The following is a 19,285-nucleotide window of genomic DNA, read 5'->3' on the forward strand; positions in this document are numbered from 1 at the left end:
TCTTTAAAAATAACATAAAAAATAATTATACAATTTATTTACGGTAAAGCCAAAGTTATGTATGTAGCTAATGGAATTAATTGTCCAAATTTGTAGTCTGTGGTTGATGTGCTTATGATATGAAAGCAACAGTCAAGAAAGAAGAGATGAGATAATAAGTTTTGCTGCGATTTTAAGGTCAGTAATATTTAAATATATTTGTAGAAGTGTCAATTTTGTTAAAAATAAATTAAGATCAGAACTCACTACGTTGTGATTGTCGATTTTACAGTTTTACCTTTATTGTAAGCAGTTTGTAAATGCTTATGACATTACGTGCCGAGTTGCATTAGGCTGTAAATTAAAAAATTTGCGCTTATGGCGATATATTTTAGCCTTAATAAAGATGTTAATATTTTGAACATAATATTTAGTGTATTAAATTAATGTATTTAACCCGCAGCTTTTCTAATTTTATACTGCAGTACATTCACCTATTAGTGTCACACTTAATGTAGATTGGTATTTTGAGTGCGCTGAATACGAATTTAGCAAAGTTTGTCAATGCGTTGATCCAAGCTTTTAATTGCCATATAAAACAATATTTTAAAATAAATAATAATTCGTTTAAAATATAGTCGATTAAAAACTTTTACAAGACTTTTTTTAAAGTTTTAAAAGAACAGTGAATTATTTCATTTTTGTTATTAGCTTTTCTTATATTATCACTTCTTGTTGGTAACCTAAATATTTCAGCGTCTCTCGTTTTCCAAGAAATATTTTCTAATATTACACTCAGACAATCGCAGTCGTCCGCCATTATTGTTTTATAATGTTGCCAACATTTTTGCAAATTTAGTCGATACACATCGAATTATAAATGAATTATTTATTGCGTTAATGTATAGTTTCTGTAAAATAAGTTATTGATTGAGTATTTGGGTGCACCAATGAAATTTTCGTTTTATATCTAAATAATTAAAAAAACACTAAAAATCTTACATTAATGCATTTAAAAAATGCGCCATTGTAACGATGATGTGTGATGCCTTTTAAGAAAAATTTATTGATTCTTTTTTTTTTAAATCCCTGGAGCAAGTGTTACTTTTGATCAAAATTATGTTCTATAGTTAATATGAGAGACCACCATTTTTACTTATTTAAAAAGATCAACGTCGTCATCTTGAAGCTAGGATGTCCGCGTGTAATATTTATAAGAAATGATCTTCTTATTAGCAGATAGACGTCCAAGACGTCCACTGCAAGGCATATGCTCTCTTAAAGATCGCCACGATAACGGGTTTTAAGCTACCTGCATCCAGCGGCTTCCAGCGACTTTAACTATGTCGTCGGTCCAACTAACTGACGGCCTGCGCACGCCGCGTCTACCAGGTCGTGGTCGCCACTTGAGTACCTTTTGTCCCCAACGCCTACAAAGATGTATTAAAATATAAAAAAGGAATTTATTTTCGATGTAATAATAAATACAAAAGGTGCTAAGAAGATCCTCATCATTCTTCGCAGCTGGTCTAATTTCGCAAGCGTTGGTCATGCTGTGCGTGGTTAAATGTTATCTTAAAAGAGCGGTGTGACTTTCTTGCATTATTCTTATTTATATAAACAAACATAAACTTCAGATCGGTTAGTGATATGATAGATTCTTTTTTTTAATTAAAATAGATGACTGTTCTGGCAGTGTTTGCCGACTGGCTTTGAGCTGATGCCAGGTAGTGCCGGATTGTTGATTTGTACGCATGTTTGCTTTATCAAGCTGATAACATTTGGCAAACATTTAGCACTTTCTCTGTGCTGGCGACGTATTGATTTAAATTAACGAACCTATAGCCTACTGATTTGGGTGGACAGCTTTCGCTGGGCTTAAAAGAACGTGCAATATCGATAGCGTTATGGAAAACAATACACTTTACATTGTCAGTAACATAATGCTATGTCGGAACAACGTGTTATGTTAGCACTCCACTTTAAAGACAACTTTCAAATATTTGTTGTCCTAAGTGTCAAAAGATATATACGTACACGCCATGTGGTGGGCGAGGTAAGACGACCACTTAATTTTATATATATAAAAGACAAGTCACTTGAATTTTACATTTTGGCTTATGCTGCATTTTGATTTTGAATGTACCACTTTTAATCACAATAGCGGTTGTCCACGCATTGCTTAAATGATCGTCAAAAAATTACAGACGTTACATTTCGATATTTGGATATTAAAATTTCGTCTTAGAGCATTTAAAAATCGTAAATTGATTTTCTATTCTATTGAAGTCCAAAGGTTTTAGACAAAAATAGTTAATACTTCCGTAATCTCTCGAAATATTTGTTAAGCCTATTTAAATCGGCAATTTTATAGGAAAGTAGCGGGAATCATATATTGCAACACTTTACAACCTACGTTTTACACTTTGGATACAGGAGGGAATAAAAGTATAAATACAGGGAGTGGAAAATCAAGTAGTTAAATAGGCAAAGTATTGTCGGATGATGATCACTCAAATAATATAATCATCGTCATCTGGTCCTCCCTCAAAGACCGCCACGATGTTCGGTCTTGCGCTGCCCGCATCCGGTGACTCCCTGCAATCTTGACTATGTCATCGGACTAATCACGGGGCGTTCACCGGCTCTTGGACGTCCCAGCGGCCATCGATTGCACGAACGATGTGCGCCGCCCACTACTATTTCGTATGTGTAATTCTTAGAGTTATGTTGGTGACCTTAAGTAATATGATAATTGTATACAAAGTAATCTTTACACTCAGAACATTGAAATAGTTTTCCCACGTGTCCAACATGAAAATAATACTCTCACAGGCGTATCACAATTTATTACCTGTTTTTCTTTCCGATTACATATATGAATGTTAAAAGAAAAACAGGTTTATGTACACCTAGTTTCGGCCTTGGCAAATATAAACGTAAGATAAATATTATTTTCGCTTACTAGATTAATATTATATCAATTCGTTTTTAGTAACATACAACGGGTCTGGTGGTCATCGGAGGATTTAGTACCATAAAATTTAAAGTTTAAATGTGTCATTTTTAATGCGGTAAGTGTCCAGAAAAAAAATTTGTTTGTATGAATATTATTACATTTTTATGTGACAGGCTTGTGGCTGCTATATTTAAAAATGTAGTAGTGACTGAGTAACTGGTGACTGTAATACCTGTATCTGTACCGCGTATAAGGAAAGCGCGTCGAGGTCGGGGGATACATCGGCCGCTCCGTTTCCTCAGTCCGTCCTCAACGCTCGAAGTACTAATTCTCTTTTTGCCTCGGCCCCCACATTTCTCTGCGCTTTCCTATTGCGCGGTACAGCGGTTTCTGTAGCTCTAAAATATCCTTTTGATCCTAATAATTTCCTATTGTCAAAATAAAGTAATGAAGTTTCTAATTTAATTACATTTAATTGAAATTTTATATTTCTGATTAAGTTAGGCCTCAGCCATAAAAAGAGAAAGCGAGCTGTTTACAGAATAGTGACAGCTTTTTTGCTTTACTTTCATCGCGTTACCAATATACCTAAGTAATTCTGAGGAAATAGCAAAATGTGTTTATAATATTGCTATTTGCGTAACATTAGTGACAGGTTAAATTTAAAGACAGATGGGAATACATGTACAATATTTTACTCGTCTAGCGTCCGCCTTCGCGATTGGCTTTAGTTAGAGCTGGGCGGCCCCCCAATATGCTCTATAAATAATGTAACGGCTCAAGCCCAAGTTTCCGGGGGAGCCTTCGAGCTTAGCTATTGTTAAATGGTTTAGTGTTTAAGACGCTTTCTCATATCCGGTAAAGCTGTGAACGATATCAGACAAACAACATTTGTCAAAAACTATTAAAATATTATTTCATTAAAGAGTTTTCAAAATATTACAATCTAATTCATGTAAATTGTTCAACAATTTAGGAGAGTTTCATTATCATTAGTGTTACATTTACTGTGTGTTGTTAAATATCTAGTCTTAATAAAATGCCAAAAGATAAGAACTTCTGTTTGTGTTAATATTCACAGCACCTAGTTATGGACGATGTTGTTACTGTTTTCAGACAATGTTTAATGTTTAATTTAAACACAGCATCTAATCATAGTTCTGTTAAGATGTTTACGATCGTTGTTTTCTTGACTAAATCTAGTATGTTATAATGGCTCCAAAATGTACATTATAATTTTAAATTTTGTATTTTATTTTTGTTTAAAATATATGAAACACTAAAATTCTCAAAGGATATCCATCATTAAAAACCTCAACCATCATTAAAAGCCTTACGTCAGCTCCTCGACGACGAGCTTTCATACGTATGCCTCAATAAAATTTCCTTTTCTGATATAAAGATGTAGGCAGAGCGATCAAAGTGAAGTGTACAGCTGCAGTAAATTTTTTGGTGACTTACATATCAATGTTATTGTTACACTGCTATTGTTTGAAAAATAATGGTATTAGAAGCTAGTATTGTACATATATATATATATAATTTAGCGACGTGTATCAACACGAATACAATCGATGAATATATAAATTTAATACATAATTCAATAATGTCTTTCAATTGTTCACAGACTATAAAAATGAATTTACTAGGGCGGAAGATGACTTCGCCCGAGTCCGCCTTGGCGGCAGAAAAGTTTGACAACTTCTGCTCGGCTGGCACAATGAAGCAAATTTTAACCCTTTATCGAGAAATTTGCACCACGCTTAACTTGAAACCAAACAGACTTCCCGATTTCTACCCGGAATTAAAGGTCTGTACCATTTAAAAGCTATCGTAAACTATTAGTATATGAGAAGGCAGCGGTTGTAATGAAACTTTAATGTACGTGTTATAAGTAACATCATTACTCTACATTCTTCAGAAAACTGAAGCCTGCGACTGCGAGTAAGAAAATCATTTTGAATCGAATAATGTATTACCCGTTTAGGCATTAATTAATATGAAATGGCCTCATTAACTTTATTCTTCAATTCAAAGATTGATTTCATAAGTTTTTTTAAGTAATTAATAGAAATTTCAATCTATTTTTAACTTTTACTGAACCATGGTTTCGGAACCACAAAATACAAAAACAACTTGGCTGTGCGTCATTAGATGTATAGGTCGATCAGCATCCTTATTCCTTTGTTTATATTTATTTGAGAAGCCTGTTTATAAATGTTAAGAAGCTACCATTATTAAAACAAAAGCAACCGAAGAAAAAAGTTTATGTTCACTTTGTTGGTAAATGAGAGAAGAGATAGTTAAAGCGATATTAGACATTTTTATGGAAATGTGAAAGTAAATATCACTTTTAGCGAATACGTTTACGGTAGATAGACAAAATGCTCTTCTAGAAATGTGTATAATATAGACTTGTGGACAAGAATATTATATAAGGAAATAAATTTGTTTGTACTTTCGGAAGTTCGCTTGATCTTGCTTTATGCTTGCTTCGCAATTGTTAATTTTTTATGCTTATATCTCCGTGTAAAATTTATTCACCGAGTAAACAGCATAGCATTACAAGTGAGAGGGAGTTCCTTTTAGGCAAACTATTCAAATGTTAAGTAATTTGGTTTCGTTATTTGTTGATATTAAAAAATGTTCTTCGGTTGTAGGAGATGAGTCTAACTGTTGCCTTTTTTTAATAAATATAAGCCTTTACTGAACACAATTTGTAATGTACAATTTGAGATAATCAAAATTTGACAGTATTTGCGGGTTTATTTACACAGTTAAATCAAATATATTCATCAGTTTTTTGATTTATAATTTTTAATACTTTTTTCATTATGTATAAACGTGTTTAAATTAGTCATATCGTAATAATGAATCTTTTTTCGTCTGCGTATGGTGAGCTGGCGTTTCACTAAACTAATTATTTATAATTTGGAGAGTTACCGTTTACGCCCACCGCTGCGGAACGGAGTCAGTAGTACGTAAATAGGTGTAGTGTTCAAGTATTCTCTGCGATTTGCATCGAATTTGGCGTAGTGCCACAAAAATATTCCGAATCGCAATACTAGCTCTTCCATTGAAAAACACCGCACTGGAGATCAAATCGATTCCAGAGTTATTTTTTTAAATAGACTGATAGTATTTTCGTAGTGTAATTTTTAGTTTAAATAGCAATTCATGCTTCAAAAATCTTACATGTTTTAGTTTTAATGTAATAATGTCTTCCAGTGGGCGTTCATCGCTTGCCACGATGATGATGATCAGCTTCAATACGACACTACTTATTATTTCCTGTTGTTTATTGAGTCCTGAGTACCGCCACATTGCAAGAAGGGGTTTGCACTCACTTTTAGACGAATATGACATATTAGCCATGTCGTTTCGCTAACTTTGTAACTTTTACTAAAACGGCTACATTATTTATAGTTTTCCTTTATTGAATATTTATATGACAAAATAATTGCTGGGGCCGAAAGTTTCTCGAGTCGAGATCCTTCTCTAAGTGGATCAATGGCATTTCGCTGAGCACGGCCGTTCGTCTTGGCGATCGTTGAGGAAGACTGATGCCTTACAGTGGCTGTATAATTGCCATTCTAATGATCAACATTATAAATTAAACCTAAGCTAAGTCGAGCTTTCTTCACGGGGTATATACTTTATTGACAGTAAGCGAAATGACAATCATACTTTGCGCATGCAAATTTTATATAATGTTGCACATATCAAAATGAATAATGTTGAGTGGGTCGTAATTATTCATTATACGAATAGACTACTATTCATAACGCTTGCATTCTCAGTACTTTAGGTAATCATAATGACGTGTTGTTTATCGCTTGCGATTATATCTGCCCCGAACAATTTTTCTTTGTTACGCGAGAGTTCGAGTAATTTGAAAATATTTTGCGAATGTCATATTTGGAATTGATATGTTAAGCGCTATTTGCTGCTATGTATGAATATTTTATTTGACTAACGGATATTTGAAACGGCAGCATTAAACATTTGAATAATTTATACGGGATAAGGAATAATAAGATTATTTGCTTATTATTTGGACCTGCATTTTATGCGATTTATATCCTGATTTATCTATTTGTCATCTCAAATTGATAGGAATATTCCGTCCATAACGATTTTTTTGTACATGGCTTTTGCGAATTAAATAACAACTCAATAAATAGCAACGATTTTTTCTTATTTGTGACATTTATGTTAAGATATACCTTTTGATCGAACCGTCTTGAATGCGCATCTAAGGAAGCAATATAAATGAATTCCTTGTCTTCAATAAAAGAATATATGCAGAAAAAAGAACTTCTGAGTTCTCGTGTCTAATGTGGCTCTTTTGGTTCTCTTGTTTTTTATTATGTTAAAATGTCGTAAATTTTCGTAAATTTAGAGAGATTTTGAGAGACGATTAGACGAGCTCCACGTTTCCAGATGGTTAGTGATATATAAATATACCGCTTTTACTCTCTTATCCTGTCCTCGAGAATAAAATAAGAAATAATTGGTAATAAAATAAACTTAATTATTTTGTGTAAAAGAACTTTTCTTATAATAATAAAAAACTAAGAAATGATAATTTCCTTTCGAAGTAAGTTATTCATAAGGGTATCACCCCGGTTGTCTCCGTTGTCTCCGCTGTCTTACTTGAATGAAGCTCCGGGTTTCGCAATATTTTTGTAGCATATATTGTATAAAGCCACCGCACATGTATAAGGTTGATTGATAACCAGAATTTTGGAATGCCAATGTTGCTACGAATGATTCTATATTTAAAAATTTACGATCCAAAACCTTTGTTTTAAAAAGAAAGACCCGATCAGTTTGTATCAGGATTTCTGAAGTGTTTTTATGTTTCGTTAGGATATTATTTAAAAAAAAGTAATTATCAGTGAAATTAATGGGGTTTATAATTTTGGACAATATGTAAATCTTTACTTATTCCCTTTCTTATGGTAATCTACAACTGTAAGTTGTAACAAGAATTTTCCGATTGTTAATTTATGACAATATTAACTTGTACTTTACAGGCGAAACTGGCGAACTCATGGAAAGCTCAAGCACTCTTCAAAAAGTTTGATCTCCGTGCTAACCATAAAATTTACGGAAAGGGGAAAATATGTTCACAGACCAGAGTACTCATTATAGGGGCCGGGCCATGCGGGCTCCGGGCAGCTATAGAGTGCCAGCTTCTAGGTGCTAAAGTGGTAAAGTATATAAACTTTATTTACTAATAAACGATATAAACGTGCTAAAATTTGGCGGAACGTACACAAAATAGGCGTGTACTTAGTCCGGACATAAATAATGTACTAATTAAAAATAAAAAATATATTACTTTTAAATTTATGGTTCAGTTTGCGAGTAAGCTTGTGTGTTCTAAACGCCGTGATAAAGTCCCTAAAGCAAACCATACGATAGGCAGTGAATAATTTTCCGGTAGAAAGTGTGCGTGCTGCTATTGATAACTGGTCTCAAAGTTTAAAGGACCGTGTTGCAGCCGATGGTGAAATAACATGCAGCTTTCGCCTAATAATTACAGTTACTGGCAGGACTCTGCATCTGACTACATAAATATTTTACAGATAATAGTGACTTAAAAAGGGCATATAAACAATTCATGCAACATGTAAATTTTGCTATATGAGCCGTTTATTATGAAAGTAACTTTACTCCATTTTTCAACTTTTTGACGGTAACGATGGTTACATGTACAACTTCATATCAGTGAAGCATTTCAGGTTGCTTATATTCAGAGCAAATACAGCTAATTTTTCACACAGGTTTTCGGAGTTAATTAGATAACGGAGCCTTGTAGTTTGAAAGTGGGCCAACTTCATTTATGTCTCACTTCAAGATATTTTACTATTGATAATGCCGGAAAGCAGTGATGAAGTTAATTCCAATTATAAATTAGTATTTACAAGTTAACCTAGTTGTATATTATACCTCAATATGTATATTGTAAATTTTGGTATATACAATTTTCATAATGATAATGTTTATATGTACGTTTGGGATAAAACTATTGCATCCAGAGGTGCTCAAGAAGTTGTTTCATGCATCTTAAAACATGTTAAAAATTTAAGTAGTGAAAGACACATTATAGCTTATAGTGACATGTGCACCGGGCAAAATAGAAACATAAAAGTAGCTTTCATGTGGTTAAAAATTGTCCAAACTTTGGATAATCATGTGGAAATCATAGATAATAAATTTTTAATATTAATAAATAAATTATTTACTGTTAGTTCCCCAAGATTATTAAAAAGTGTCGGAATGGTAATAATTTTATTGTAAATTAAATGATACAGGAAGATTTTGTATCAATAAAATGTATCGAAAAAAGACGCAATTTTTAAAATGGTAAAGAATTCTGATGGCGAATCGGTAAACTGGCAAAGAATATGTTAGATGCGTTTTGTCAGAAATGAACCATATAAAATTTTCTGTAAGACATCTATGAATGAAAACGAAAATTTCAGTTCAATTCCTGAATTTATTACCACGTCGAGGTAGACCAAGAAAGTTCGAAAATATTTTATTGACACCATTTTATAAAAATATTAGATAAATTACGACAGCAAAATTTAAGGATATAATTGACCTATTACGAAACATACCACCACAACATCATGATTTATTCAAATCCCTTTCACACGCACAAAATGTAGACGAATAGTAAATTTTTTTATTGCAATAAATTTAAGTTTATAATTTTCTATGTTCTGTAATAAATTAAAAAAAATGTTTTGAATCGCATAAATTATGTTTCCGAAGTGTTTTCAATGTATGTAAAAAAATTCAGTATTGTTTTTTCAATTTGAAACATCTTAAATTATGTTGAATGGACTTGGGCACCTTCAAATTTTATAATGAATCTAGCTTTTAATTTTGAAAGTGGCCCAACTCCATTCTTGATAAGAAAACGCACGTTATTTACTTAATAATTGCCACTATTTTAACAGGAACTTTAAATTTGACATCCTGAGATTTAAGCGGTATAAATCATGAGTATCCTTTATGTATATTTTTAAATTCATTGAAACGCAAAACTTTAAATATCTCGATTTGAAGATAAATGAAGTTAGGGCACTTTCAAAATAAGCGGTTCATATATGGCATTGCACAAGATATGATATCTGAAATAATTTAAGTAATAAGGTAATTTTATTATCTGCTGCAATTATCATATAGTATTTAATCGTACTACTTTTCTTATCTCTAATTATCTAAGTATACATTGTTTTGCTTGTTGGTTGTGAAGAAACTGATTAATGACATCGAAACAAAACTTATTACAGCTTAATGATTCATCTGTGCACAAACGCAAGAAGAGCATGGTATCATATACAAGTTTAAAATGAATCCGACCTTTCGGAATCATTCGGAATGCTAAACAAGTATGGTGTGTGACAGCTCCAGATGAGCTGTATACACTCTAGTGTACTGAAATGGCATTCAGTCACTTATGAACTGTCCGCCTAAGATATTGGTGACCTAATAATCTAGTAAAATAAACTACATAACGATCTGTGCCAAGGCTCACGCAGGAGCCTTCAAATGTATACACCCTAAACAGGTCTAGGTCATGCGCCTTTAGCATGCTGCCATTTCTAACCCGGCAAAGCAGTTAATGTCAATGAAGAGTTTGTGAGACAGACAGAGTTTGATTTTTATTTTTACAGGAAGGTTCAGATAGTTCAAATCGTTTTTTCTTTCGCAGGTGGTACTAGAAAAACGCGATCGTATGTCACGTAACAATGTTCTACACCTGTGGCCGTTTGTTATACAAGACCTGCGCGCACTTGGCGCAAAGAAATTTTTTGGAAAATTTTGCGCGGGCTCTATAGACCATATCAGTATTCGTCAGTTGCAATGTATTCTTATGAAGGTAGGGAAAATAATAATATTTTTAATTCTTGAATATTTTATTAGCTTTTTAAAATTACTTTGTTGTTACTACTAAAGCTACAATGTTCGAGGAGTGGTAGCCCTGCGGACTGTGTAGACTGCATAGAGGACTGTGACTTGCGATCGTAGGTTGCGGCTTCGATTCTCGTGATGCAATGTTATATCATTCACACTGTGCATTAATTATGTCCTCTGCATGCTATAATACTTTACTGCCATCACAAATCCTCCTGCCAAGCAGTTGCCACGCGTGGCGATTGTTTCCCCTCCTAGAAATATATAAGGTAGGCGTATGAATGCCTTGCAGTGGGCGTCTATCGGCTCAAAAGAGAGAGAGAGAGAGAAATACAAAGAGACACAAAATCTAAAACAACAATGAACCAACAGTTAATATAATTTGTTAACTTCGTCATTTTAAATAAACATATATTTAATAATTAACAGGTGGCTCTGTTGCTCGGTGTTGAATTGTATGAAGGCGTTAGCTTTGAAGAACTTTTGGAGCCTACAACAGGAAAATCAGAAAGTAAGTAATAAAAGTATTACCGAAAATAATATTCCTCATACAAATACTGTACTTTCAATTAAAATTAGGATTTAACACTAGTTCGGTAATGCAATTGGTAAACTGTTCCTCATAATATTTGATTTTCTGGCCAAAAGTAAAAAGAGTTCTATTTTCATTACAAGATAACAACTTGATGAACATGGAAACTAATTAAAATGGTTTATTAGGTGAGGCCTTATAACATGGGGTTATAATTTGTACACCAATTAACATAACTTATCAATGGGGCACTCAAAGTCAATCTATTTGTCTTTGCTCCCAAAACAAAACCTGTTTCGGCAAACACTTCTTCATTTGAACTTCTTATGTTTTCATTCTTTTTGATATTTCAAATGAGGACACTTGGGAGTAATTTAAAGTGTATCGACTCGTGTCACGGGTCGACCTAGGAACAGTTTTTTTGCTTATCAACTTTTGCATGTGAGTCTGTTTTCTCCCTCTTAACCGCACAATATAAAACTTTATTTTGACACAATTTAAAACGTTTAAAAATATAAGCGGACGGGTAAGTTTTTTACATTAATAAAACTCTAAGACTACCTTCGCTTAATATTTGTATACGTTAACTGTTGCCTAAAGGAAGATGAAGTAATATAGAGAGTGTCCAAAGTGAGTTTGTAGTTCTGTAATAGTTATTGCTGAGTTTCATTATGGCTACTATTGTGTACCAATGCTAATATAGCTAATATAGCATTTCAAGAAAAGTAAAATGCAGCTGTTTAACGCGTATCTGTGTAGAGTTGGGATGGCGAGCGCGTGTGTTGCCCGACAACCACCCTGTCTCGAAGTACGAGTTCGACGCGCTATTGGGCGCCGACGGGAAGCGTAACACTTTGCATGGATTCAAACGCAAGGAGTTCCGTGGCAAGCTGGCAATGGCTATTACAGCCAACTTCATTAACAGGCACTCTGAACAGGAGGCGTCGGTGAGTGCTAAAGCTGATAGTAACTGAGTAATTAAGGCGTAAACACTAAAAATAATATTTTTGTAAAAAGTTAAATAATTAGAGTGTTCAGGCTCTTTGTGCAATTTGCTGTTCTTTGCTTTATTCATTACCATGCCATGCTTGGACTAGCAGATGAGGATCAGATGTGCACTACTGTCAATATACCACTTTTAAGATTCAACTTCAAATATATATATATATATATACATATATACATATATATATACATACATACTTATATATATAATATATATATATATATATATATATATATATATATACGATTTATAATATGTATAAGTATTATTAAAAGAGATCACTTTAACTTTAATAATAATTTTTGTTATTCATTCTAAATATTACCTTACGCATGCCAATGGTAGCAATCTTGATGTATTTCTAGAAGTCCGCAGAAACTCCGAGAAAATATATGATCATCATATATTTTCTCGGAGTACCTTAAAGTGTTATTTTGGAATTTATATTTGGTTATTGTAAAGATTGAATTTTTTGATTAATAAAATCCCTTCAATTTACAACGCATAATTTACAAGAAGACAGTTCACATGTGTATTTTATGGTCAACGACTTACTTACCTTTAAGAAAATTTTTATTGTAACATAATATAGTTAAAAATTTATTTTTCAGGTACCCGAGATCAGCGGAGTTGCGTTCATTTTTAATCAGAAGTTCTTCAAAGATCTTTACGAAATGACCGGTATTGATCTAGAAAACATTGTTTATTACAAAGATGATACGCACTATTTTGTGATGACTGCAAAGAAACACAGTCTTTTAGACAAAGGAGTCCTATTAAATGTGAGTTAATAAAGAAAACTTTTTTCTGTTTCCATTTAATTTTGTGTTTACAGTGTGATGATTCAGAAAGTGAAACTTGATATTTTTATTTATTTGTCATGTGCCTAATTTTTGTGTTGTGTAAGTACTAAAAGAGAATATTGAGTAAACTGTCTGTTTTCTTGTTCATGTTAGCATATGTAATTACCCTGAATCTTTTGTGCATTTGATACATTTACATGTGAAGGTTTTTCACTGAACGGGCGTTATGCACGATCGATGGCTTATTTTCTTGAACAGTTTACAACGCCTGTACGCCATAGACCTGGAGGATAGAGATTTTACTGAAACTGACAAAGCTAAGCTTGCGTTCAACTACTATGCGTATATTGGGGTTAACTATCATAAGTGTCTCTATATGTTTAACTGGCTGCCATTGACTCTATCTATTGTGGGTGTTATTTTGTAAAATCCATTGTAGTTTTTTTACAAAAGAAAAAACAATTCTTGTTAAGTTTTATGCCTTAAAATGCTAATAGAGTTTGAAAATATGCTTATTTTATTATTGAATATCCTCACATATCCTCTGATCTCTATTCGTTGAAAGGAATATTTCTACCAAATTTCAAGTCTTTAAGACAGGTTGTAACAAGATTTATAATCTTACATATGTATAAATAATTGCATCATATAATTAATTCCAAACTTTATTCTTGTTTGTTTTAGGATTATTCAGAGGTTTCGCGATTGCTTAGTGTGGAGAATGTCGATCGGGCAGCACTGATGCGCTATGCGCATGAAGCCGCGCGTTTCTCAACAGACGGCCGACTCCCGCTTACAGATTTTGCGCTGAATCATTACGGGGAGCCCGATGTAGCCCTCTTTGATTTTACATCAATGTATGCAGCAGAAAATGCCAGCATGGTAAACATGTTTACTTATTACTTTACTTTGTAATGGCAATTTAAATTCTTTTAAATTTACTATCACTTTAGAATTGACGGGTCCTCTGCTACCAAACACAATGCATTAGACATCCTCACACAAGACCGTCCACCTTGTTGGAAACCTTTTCAAGTTCGCTATTTTAGAAATTTATGGGGAAGGCTTATGTCTAGCATTGATTTAGCTCGCTCTGGCTCATGGGTAAAGGGACGTGACGAGTTTACTAATGTATCAAGTTGTTCTTCATACTTGAATGCATATTTTTGTCAACATGCAGTGCCACTGAACTATTAGACAATAAATTTATAATGGTAAAACTTATACCAGAAATATGATAAAAGTTTTGATCACTAAAGCATTTTAGTGCCAGCTTATTAATGAATAACAACCACGTCAAGGACACTACAAGTATAATAGCTTATAGGTAATTTGGAGAAATGATTTATAAATCATTTCTCCAAATTAACAGGGAGCTCATTTTTTACTAGTTTTTATCAAATTGGGCTCATCTGGTACTCTTCTTTTCCTGTGTAATGAACATAAGTGATTCACATTGTTATTTATATTGTTGTTTATATTATGTGATCGAATGTTTTAATGAATGGATATTTGTTTCAGAAGCCTTTGTTGAAATTAGTTAATAATGTAGTGTGCATTAATCGTGCTTACTACCAATTATATGCTCAATTATACTTTCACTTTACTTGATTTAATCGTTATACATTAATTTTTAAAATTATTAAAAATGTCACATACCAGGTGTACGAGCGGCAAGGATTTAAACTTCTCTGCCAACTTGTCGGCGACAGCTTGCTCGAGCCATTCTGGCCTACTGGTTCAGGCTGCGCTCGTGGATTTCTTTCGGCCTTAGACGCAGCCTGGGCTGTTCGTGCTTGGGGTCAATATCCTCCACCACATCCATTAGAGGTTATAGCCGAAAGGGAATCCATATACCGTCTTTTAGGCAAGTCTGATATATATTTTAAATTTCGGTAACTATTTTAAATTTGCCTTAGTTTTATGCTACGTGGGATATTTCATTTATGTGGCCATTCTTTCCCAAAAGGTGTTATCATAATCCACAGTTGATTTTTATCAAAGATTCTACTTCTCCCAGTGTTGATGCTAATGGCAGCGTTAGAAGTTCTCCTGATAATTAAATAATAGCAACAGAATCGATTTGAAGATAGGTTCTCTGGGTATCCTCGAATGGAAACAGCCCACCTGAACTGTCAACCTAATTCGAGGTGTCTTTGTTCCAAGGGTTTTGCCACCGTCACTCACAGCTGGATTGATTAAATTAAACGTATTTAATGTAATTTTTATGAATCCGAAGAAGAATAAAAAAATAAAAGTTAGTTTAGAATAAATGTTAGTAATGAAGGAAATCAATGAATTTTTTTATTATTATGTGTATATTGTTCAATTTTTAGCTCAAACCACTCCCGAAAATTTGCACCGCGATTTTGGAGCTTACACATTAGAACCGAGCACGCGATATCCTAACTTGAATCGAACAGCGGTAACCCCGCATCGTGTAACATCCTTTTACGACTCTGACGATCCATTGCCTTTGGATGGTATATCAATGGCCAGAAAACGACGTCGAGGTAATCACCTCTACTTTTATCCTAATATAATTATCCTTAGGGAATGTTTATGTTATGTTTATGTATTATGTTATCCTGTAGGGAATCTTTATGTTTATTTCATAAATAGTTAATTTATAAATAATAATTTTATATATAACGTATCATGATCATTATTCCACAAAAGTTTCATTTATAAAATTTGTTAACTAAAGGGGAGCTGTCTGATGAGGAAATGATTGCGTGGATGGGATCTCCGGCGGCAGAAGGGATTCGTGGAGCGGCCAGGTCCTCTGCGTTGATAAACCTCATACGTCGTTGTGAGCCTGGCCTTATTTCGCCAGATTTGCCGCCCGACAGCATCTATCACATATTGCGTTGTCATTATGGTAATAGAAGTTTATGTGCACTTCACATTAAATTACGCAGGACATATTGTCCTTGGGTGTATGCTAAGTGCCGCTTGCGTAAGTTAAATCAATTCCTCGCGACGGACGCTGCTCGAAACTTTGTAGTCTTCATATGTTTGTACCAACTCTGAAAGTATGAGCCTAGCTCTTAAAACTTTGCTGTATAAATAATGATTTTTTACAAATGTTCCTTTTTTAAATCTGTTTTATAGTTTCTTAATCGGAAACACATAAGCAAAGATTATTATTATTTATATCCATGTTTGGACTATTAAATTTATTGTACATTTATCTATATCATATAAAGAGTTCACTTGAATACATCAGGAGAAGAATGCACGACAAGCCTGAAAGAGTCTAGAGTAATGTGTAACAAGCATATATTTGTTTCTGGTTCTAACCTTATGTCCATCACAATGAAGACCCGTCCTTAAGACACTCTAGGAGGTCTCAGCTCCAACAATAAGTAAACAATGAGACTAATAAAAATTTTCAGTTCAAAATATGAGAGCAGATGAAAAAACTCGTCAATAATATGTTAATATGTTTCCATTTCTTTATTTATAAGCAAATTGTGCTGTAAAAATTAACACATATCAGGGACGGTTATTAGATGACGGATATTAAAATCAAGTTAACCCCTCAGAAACTAATTAGATGTTTATTAATATAAAGTAAAATTAGAATGGCATTTGACAGTGTGCTTACACATTTAACAGCCCGGGTAAACATTATTGTCTTTACATAGTATTTCCAGCATATAATTTTTTTTTGTGAACTTAGGAATCATGCCATTTGCGAAGTCCTGTAAACCGGATGATGTGCCGGAATCCAAACTCCGGCTATATTTGGGACGTGTTTATCACATCTTCAAGGGACAAATACCTGATACTCATTACCAGTGCGAAACGTTCGACCAGGTTGTTATACGTTGTTCATATTTTAATAAACAAATTTCTTAGTATATAATAAAGCATGTACAGAGCCACACGATTAAGATTATGTCTTAGTTTTCTACAAGTAGTGGACTGTTTTACTGCCGTCTTAGCTAAGCTCGCTCCACACTAACGGGTAGAAATTTTTTGTTGTTCATGACAATATACATAGACATTTATTATATTTGTTTATCTTGATCAGATAATCGTGTTAGCTTTTGGAATATGTCATAGTTTTCTTAAACTTCAGTAACAAAGTCTAAATGAAAATAGCCATATTTTAAATGATATAACGTACGTGTTATATATCTTTAAAAATATATTTTAACTGTAAAAATAATTCATAGTATTTACGTGTGTTATTTTTGTTTAATAATTATTAATAATTTTTCTTATGTTTAACAAGGGAGTGTTCCTAAGTGATTCCTGAGCCTTATAATAACGTCACCTTAATCTGCCAAGTGTTTGAATAATTATAATTTGTTTTTAGATTGATGAACAGAATGAGAATCATGAGCGAAATGCGATGGAGAATCCAGTCTCTGTATATTCGAGTAAGTAAAGTTAAAACTTCATAAAATTGTAAAATGCACTTGTAGTGATTTACGTGGTTAACTAATCATTTCCATGTGGATCTTGTTTGTGAAGATATAAGTTATGATATGAGAGATTCTTCCTCGATTATACAAATAGTTTCGTTCTTTTTTCTAATTAACCATTAAGATTTCAATATCCTTTGCAATACTAAAATTGTTTGTAAATAAATAAATAATATTTCATTATGTTATGCCTCATTTGACCATTAAATGTTTTTTCGTACAGATCCTGCAGATGTCGATCAGCCTACCTACCACAGGTATAAAAGAAGGCGTCGCCCCGGTTGCAATCCCCAAGTAAGTAAAGATCCTGTTGAATACATAAGAAAAAAGATTGGTAAATTAGACCTTAATGATATAACACAATTAGCGCGACTTATAGAAGGCCATGATGCTATTACCAATGAAAAGGCACACACTGATAAACAAAAAGAGATACAGGAGGAAATAATTGCATTATTGGATCCTGAGGATTCCCCCGATCCTAAAATGGTTAGAGATTCTTTAGCTCAACTCCTTCAAGGAAAAACAAAGGCGCGATATGAGCACAGAGGATCAAAGCAATTGAATTTGTTTAAATTTTTCCAAGATGAAAACCTTGAGACAAAAATGTCGAAACCGGCCCGACGACTCAAAGGCTTGGCCTTTGATTCCATTAAAGTACCGGATTTCTCTGACTTCCTTCAAGATGATTCTGTCGATAAAGACAATACCTTGGTCCAGAATGAAAAATTAGAGAAGAAAGAATTTGTTCAGTTACCTGATACTAATAATCAAGAGTTCACCCGGTCCGTTTCTGTTGAGGCTCAAATTCCACCAGCCAGACGTCTGTCGGAAGTCATTGCTATCAACCGAGAGCAATATTCACCAAGTTCCGAAAGGTCTTTGAAGGGTCGTGCGAATTCTGTTGGATCTGCCGAACCATCAAAAACTACGAAACGAATTGCTGAAATATTCGAAGGAAATAAAATAAGACCAGCACCCAGTCTGGAATCCCGCCCCACCCGATCCGGTTCCATTGGGAGTACAGAGATGGCACTCAAATGGCAGCGGATGGCGGACATCATTGAAGGTAAATGCCGTAATACGCCCAGTCCTGATCGCATGAAGAAGTTAGAATTAATTGGAAACCCAGAGATGGCGTTGCGTAGACAAAAAGTTGCCAACCTTATACAGGGAAGTAAGCCAGAACTACGGTCTGATTCAGTGCATAGAAAGAACTCTGGGGATATGGCTTTTAGAATGCAACGGGTGTCTGAAATGATGCAGAAAAAATATGCTGAAGCGAAAAGACCGAAGACTGGAGGTCGCAGGAAGGCAGCACGGGAAATTATGAAACAGCGTTTTGAGAAAAGTCTCCAAATGTTGGCTGCTGAGCCCCGAATGGACTTCACTTCCTCTGCGGATTTGGAGAATGATTACGGGTTGCAACAATACAGAGCCAGTGCACCACATTTCGACGACCGCGTGAAGAAGCTAGAGAAACAGTTGCAACACTATGTGAGCTGCGTATATCGTTGTGTGCTTGCATGGTGATCCTAACACTCATCCATCGATTCGTCGATACTTGATCTCTAGTAATATTTCACTTCTGTGTGTGTGTTAGTAATAATTTATTTTATTCAATCAATACCA

At 33.9% G+C, this 19,285-nt stretch overlaps 1 protein-coding gene across 10 annotated transcripts in view; it reads left to right on the forward strand.

Annotated features, from left to right (window-relative positions):
• The first annotated feature begins 108 nt into the window (after nucleotides 1-108).
• Nucleotides 109-19,285, forward strand: part of Mical (Molecule interacting with CasL) — a 34,092-nt gene continuing 14,915 nt past the window's right edge. For 8 of the 10 annotated variants that reach the window (XR_011107485.1, XM_068764469.1, XM_068764435.1 and 5 more), the window contains exons 1-15: nucleotides 141-177; nucleotides 2,975-3,053; nucleotides 4,566-4,748; nucleotides 7,978-8,154; nucleotides 10,674-10,841; nucleotides 11,306-11,387; nucleotides 12,168-12,355; nucleotides 13,026-13,196; nucleotides 13,902-14,099; nucleotides 14,880-15,084; nucleotides 15,554-15,730; nucleotides 15,925-16,098; nucleotides 16,903-17,039; nucleotides 17,545-17,608; nucleotides 17,877-19,150. Coding sequence is in view for 9 of the 10 variants with exons in the window: in XM_068764469.1 (XP_068620570.1) it covers nucleotides 4,575-4,748; nucleotides 7,978-8,154; nucleotides 10,674-10,841; nucleotides 11,306-11,387; nucleotides 12,168-12,355; nucleotides 13,026-13,196; nucleotides 13,902-14,099; nucleotides 14,880-15,084; nucleotides 15,554-15,730; nucleotides 15,925-16,098; nucleotides 16,903-17,039; nucleotides 17,545-17,608; nucleotides 17,877-19,150 (3,189 nt within the window). In the remaining variant the exon portion in view is untranslated. Of the gene's footprint in view, nucleotides 178-2,974; nucleotides 3,054-4,565; nucleotides 4,749-7,977; nucleotides 8,155-10,673; nucleotides 10,842-11,305; nucleotides 11,388-12,167; nucleotides 12,356-13,025; nucleotides 13,197-13,901; nucleotides 14,100-14,879; nucleotides 15,085-15,553; nucleotides 15,731-15,924; nucleotides 16,099-16,902; nucleotides 17,040-17,544; nucleotides 17,609-17,876; nucleotides 19,151-19,285 lie in introns of all 10 variants that reach the window. The other 2 variants (XM_068764501.1, XM_068764446.1) reach the window with 2 other exon arrangements.

This window comes from Battus philenor, unplaced genomic scaffold (genome assembly GCF_028537555.1).
Source record: "Battus philenor isolate CCGP_79_NKW_IND1 unplaced genomic scaffold, ilBatPhil1.0.hap1 SCAF_1, whole genome shotgun sequence".
Taxonomy (NCBI): domain Eukaryota; kingdom Metazoa; phylum Arthropoda; class Insecta; order Lepidoptera; family Papilionidae; genus Battus; species Battus philenor.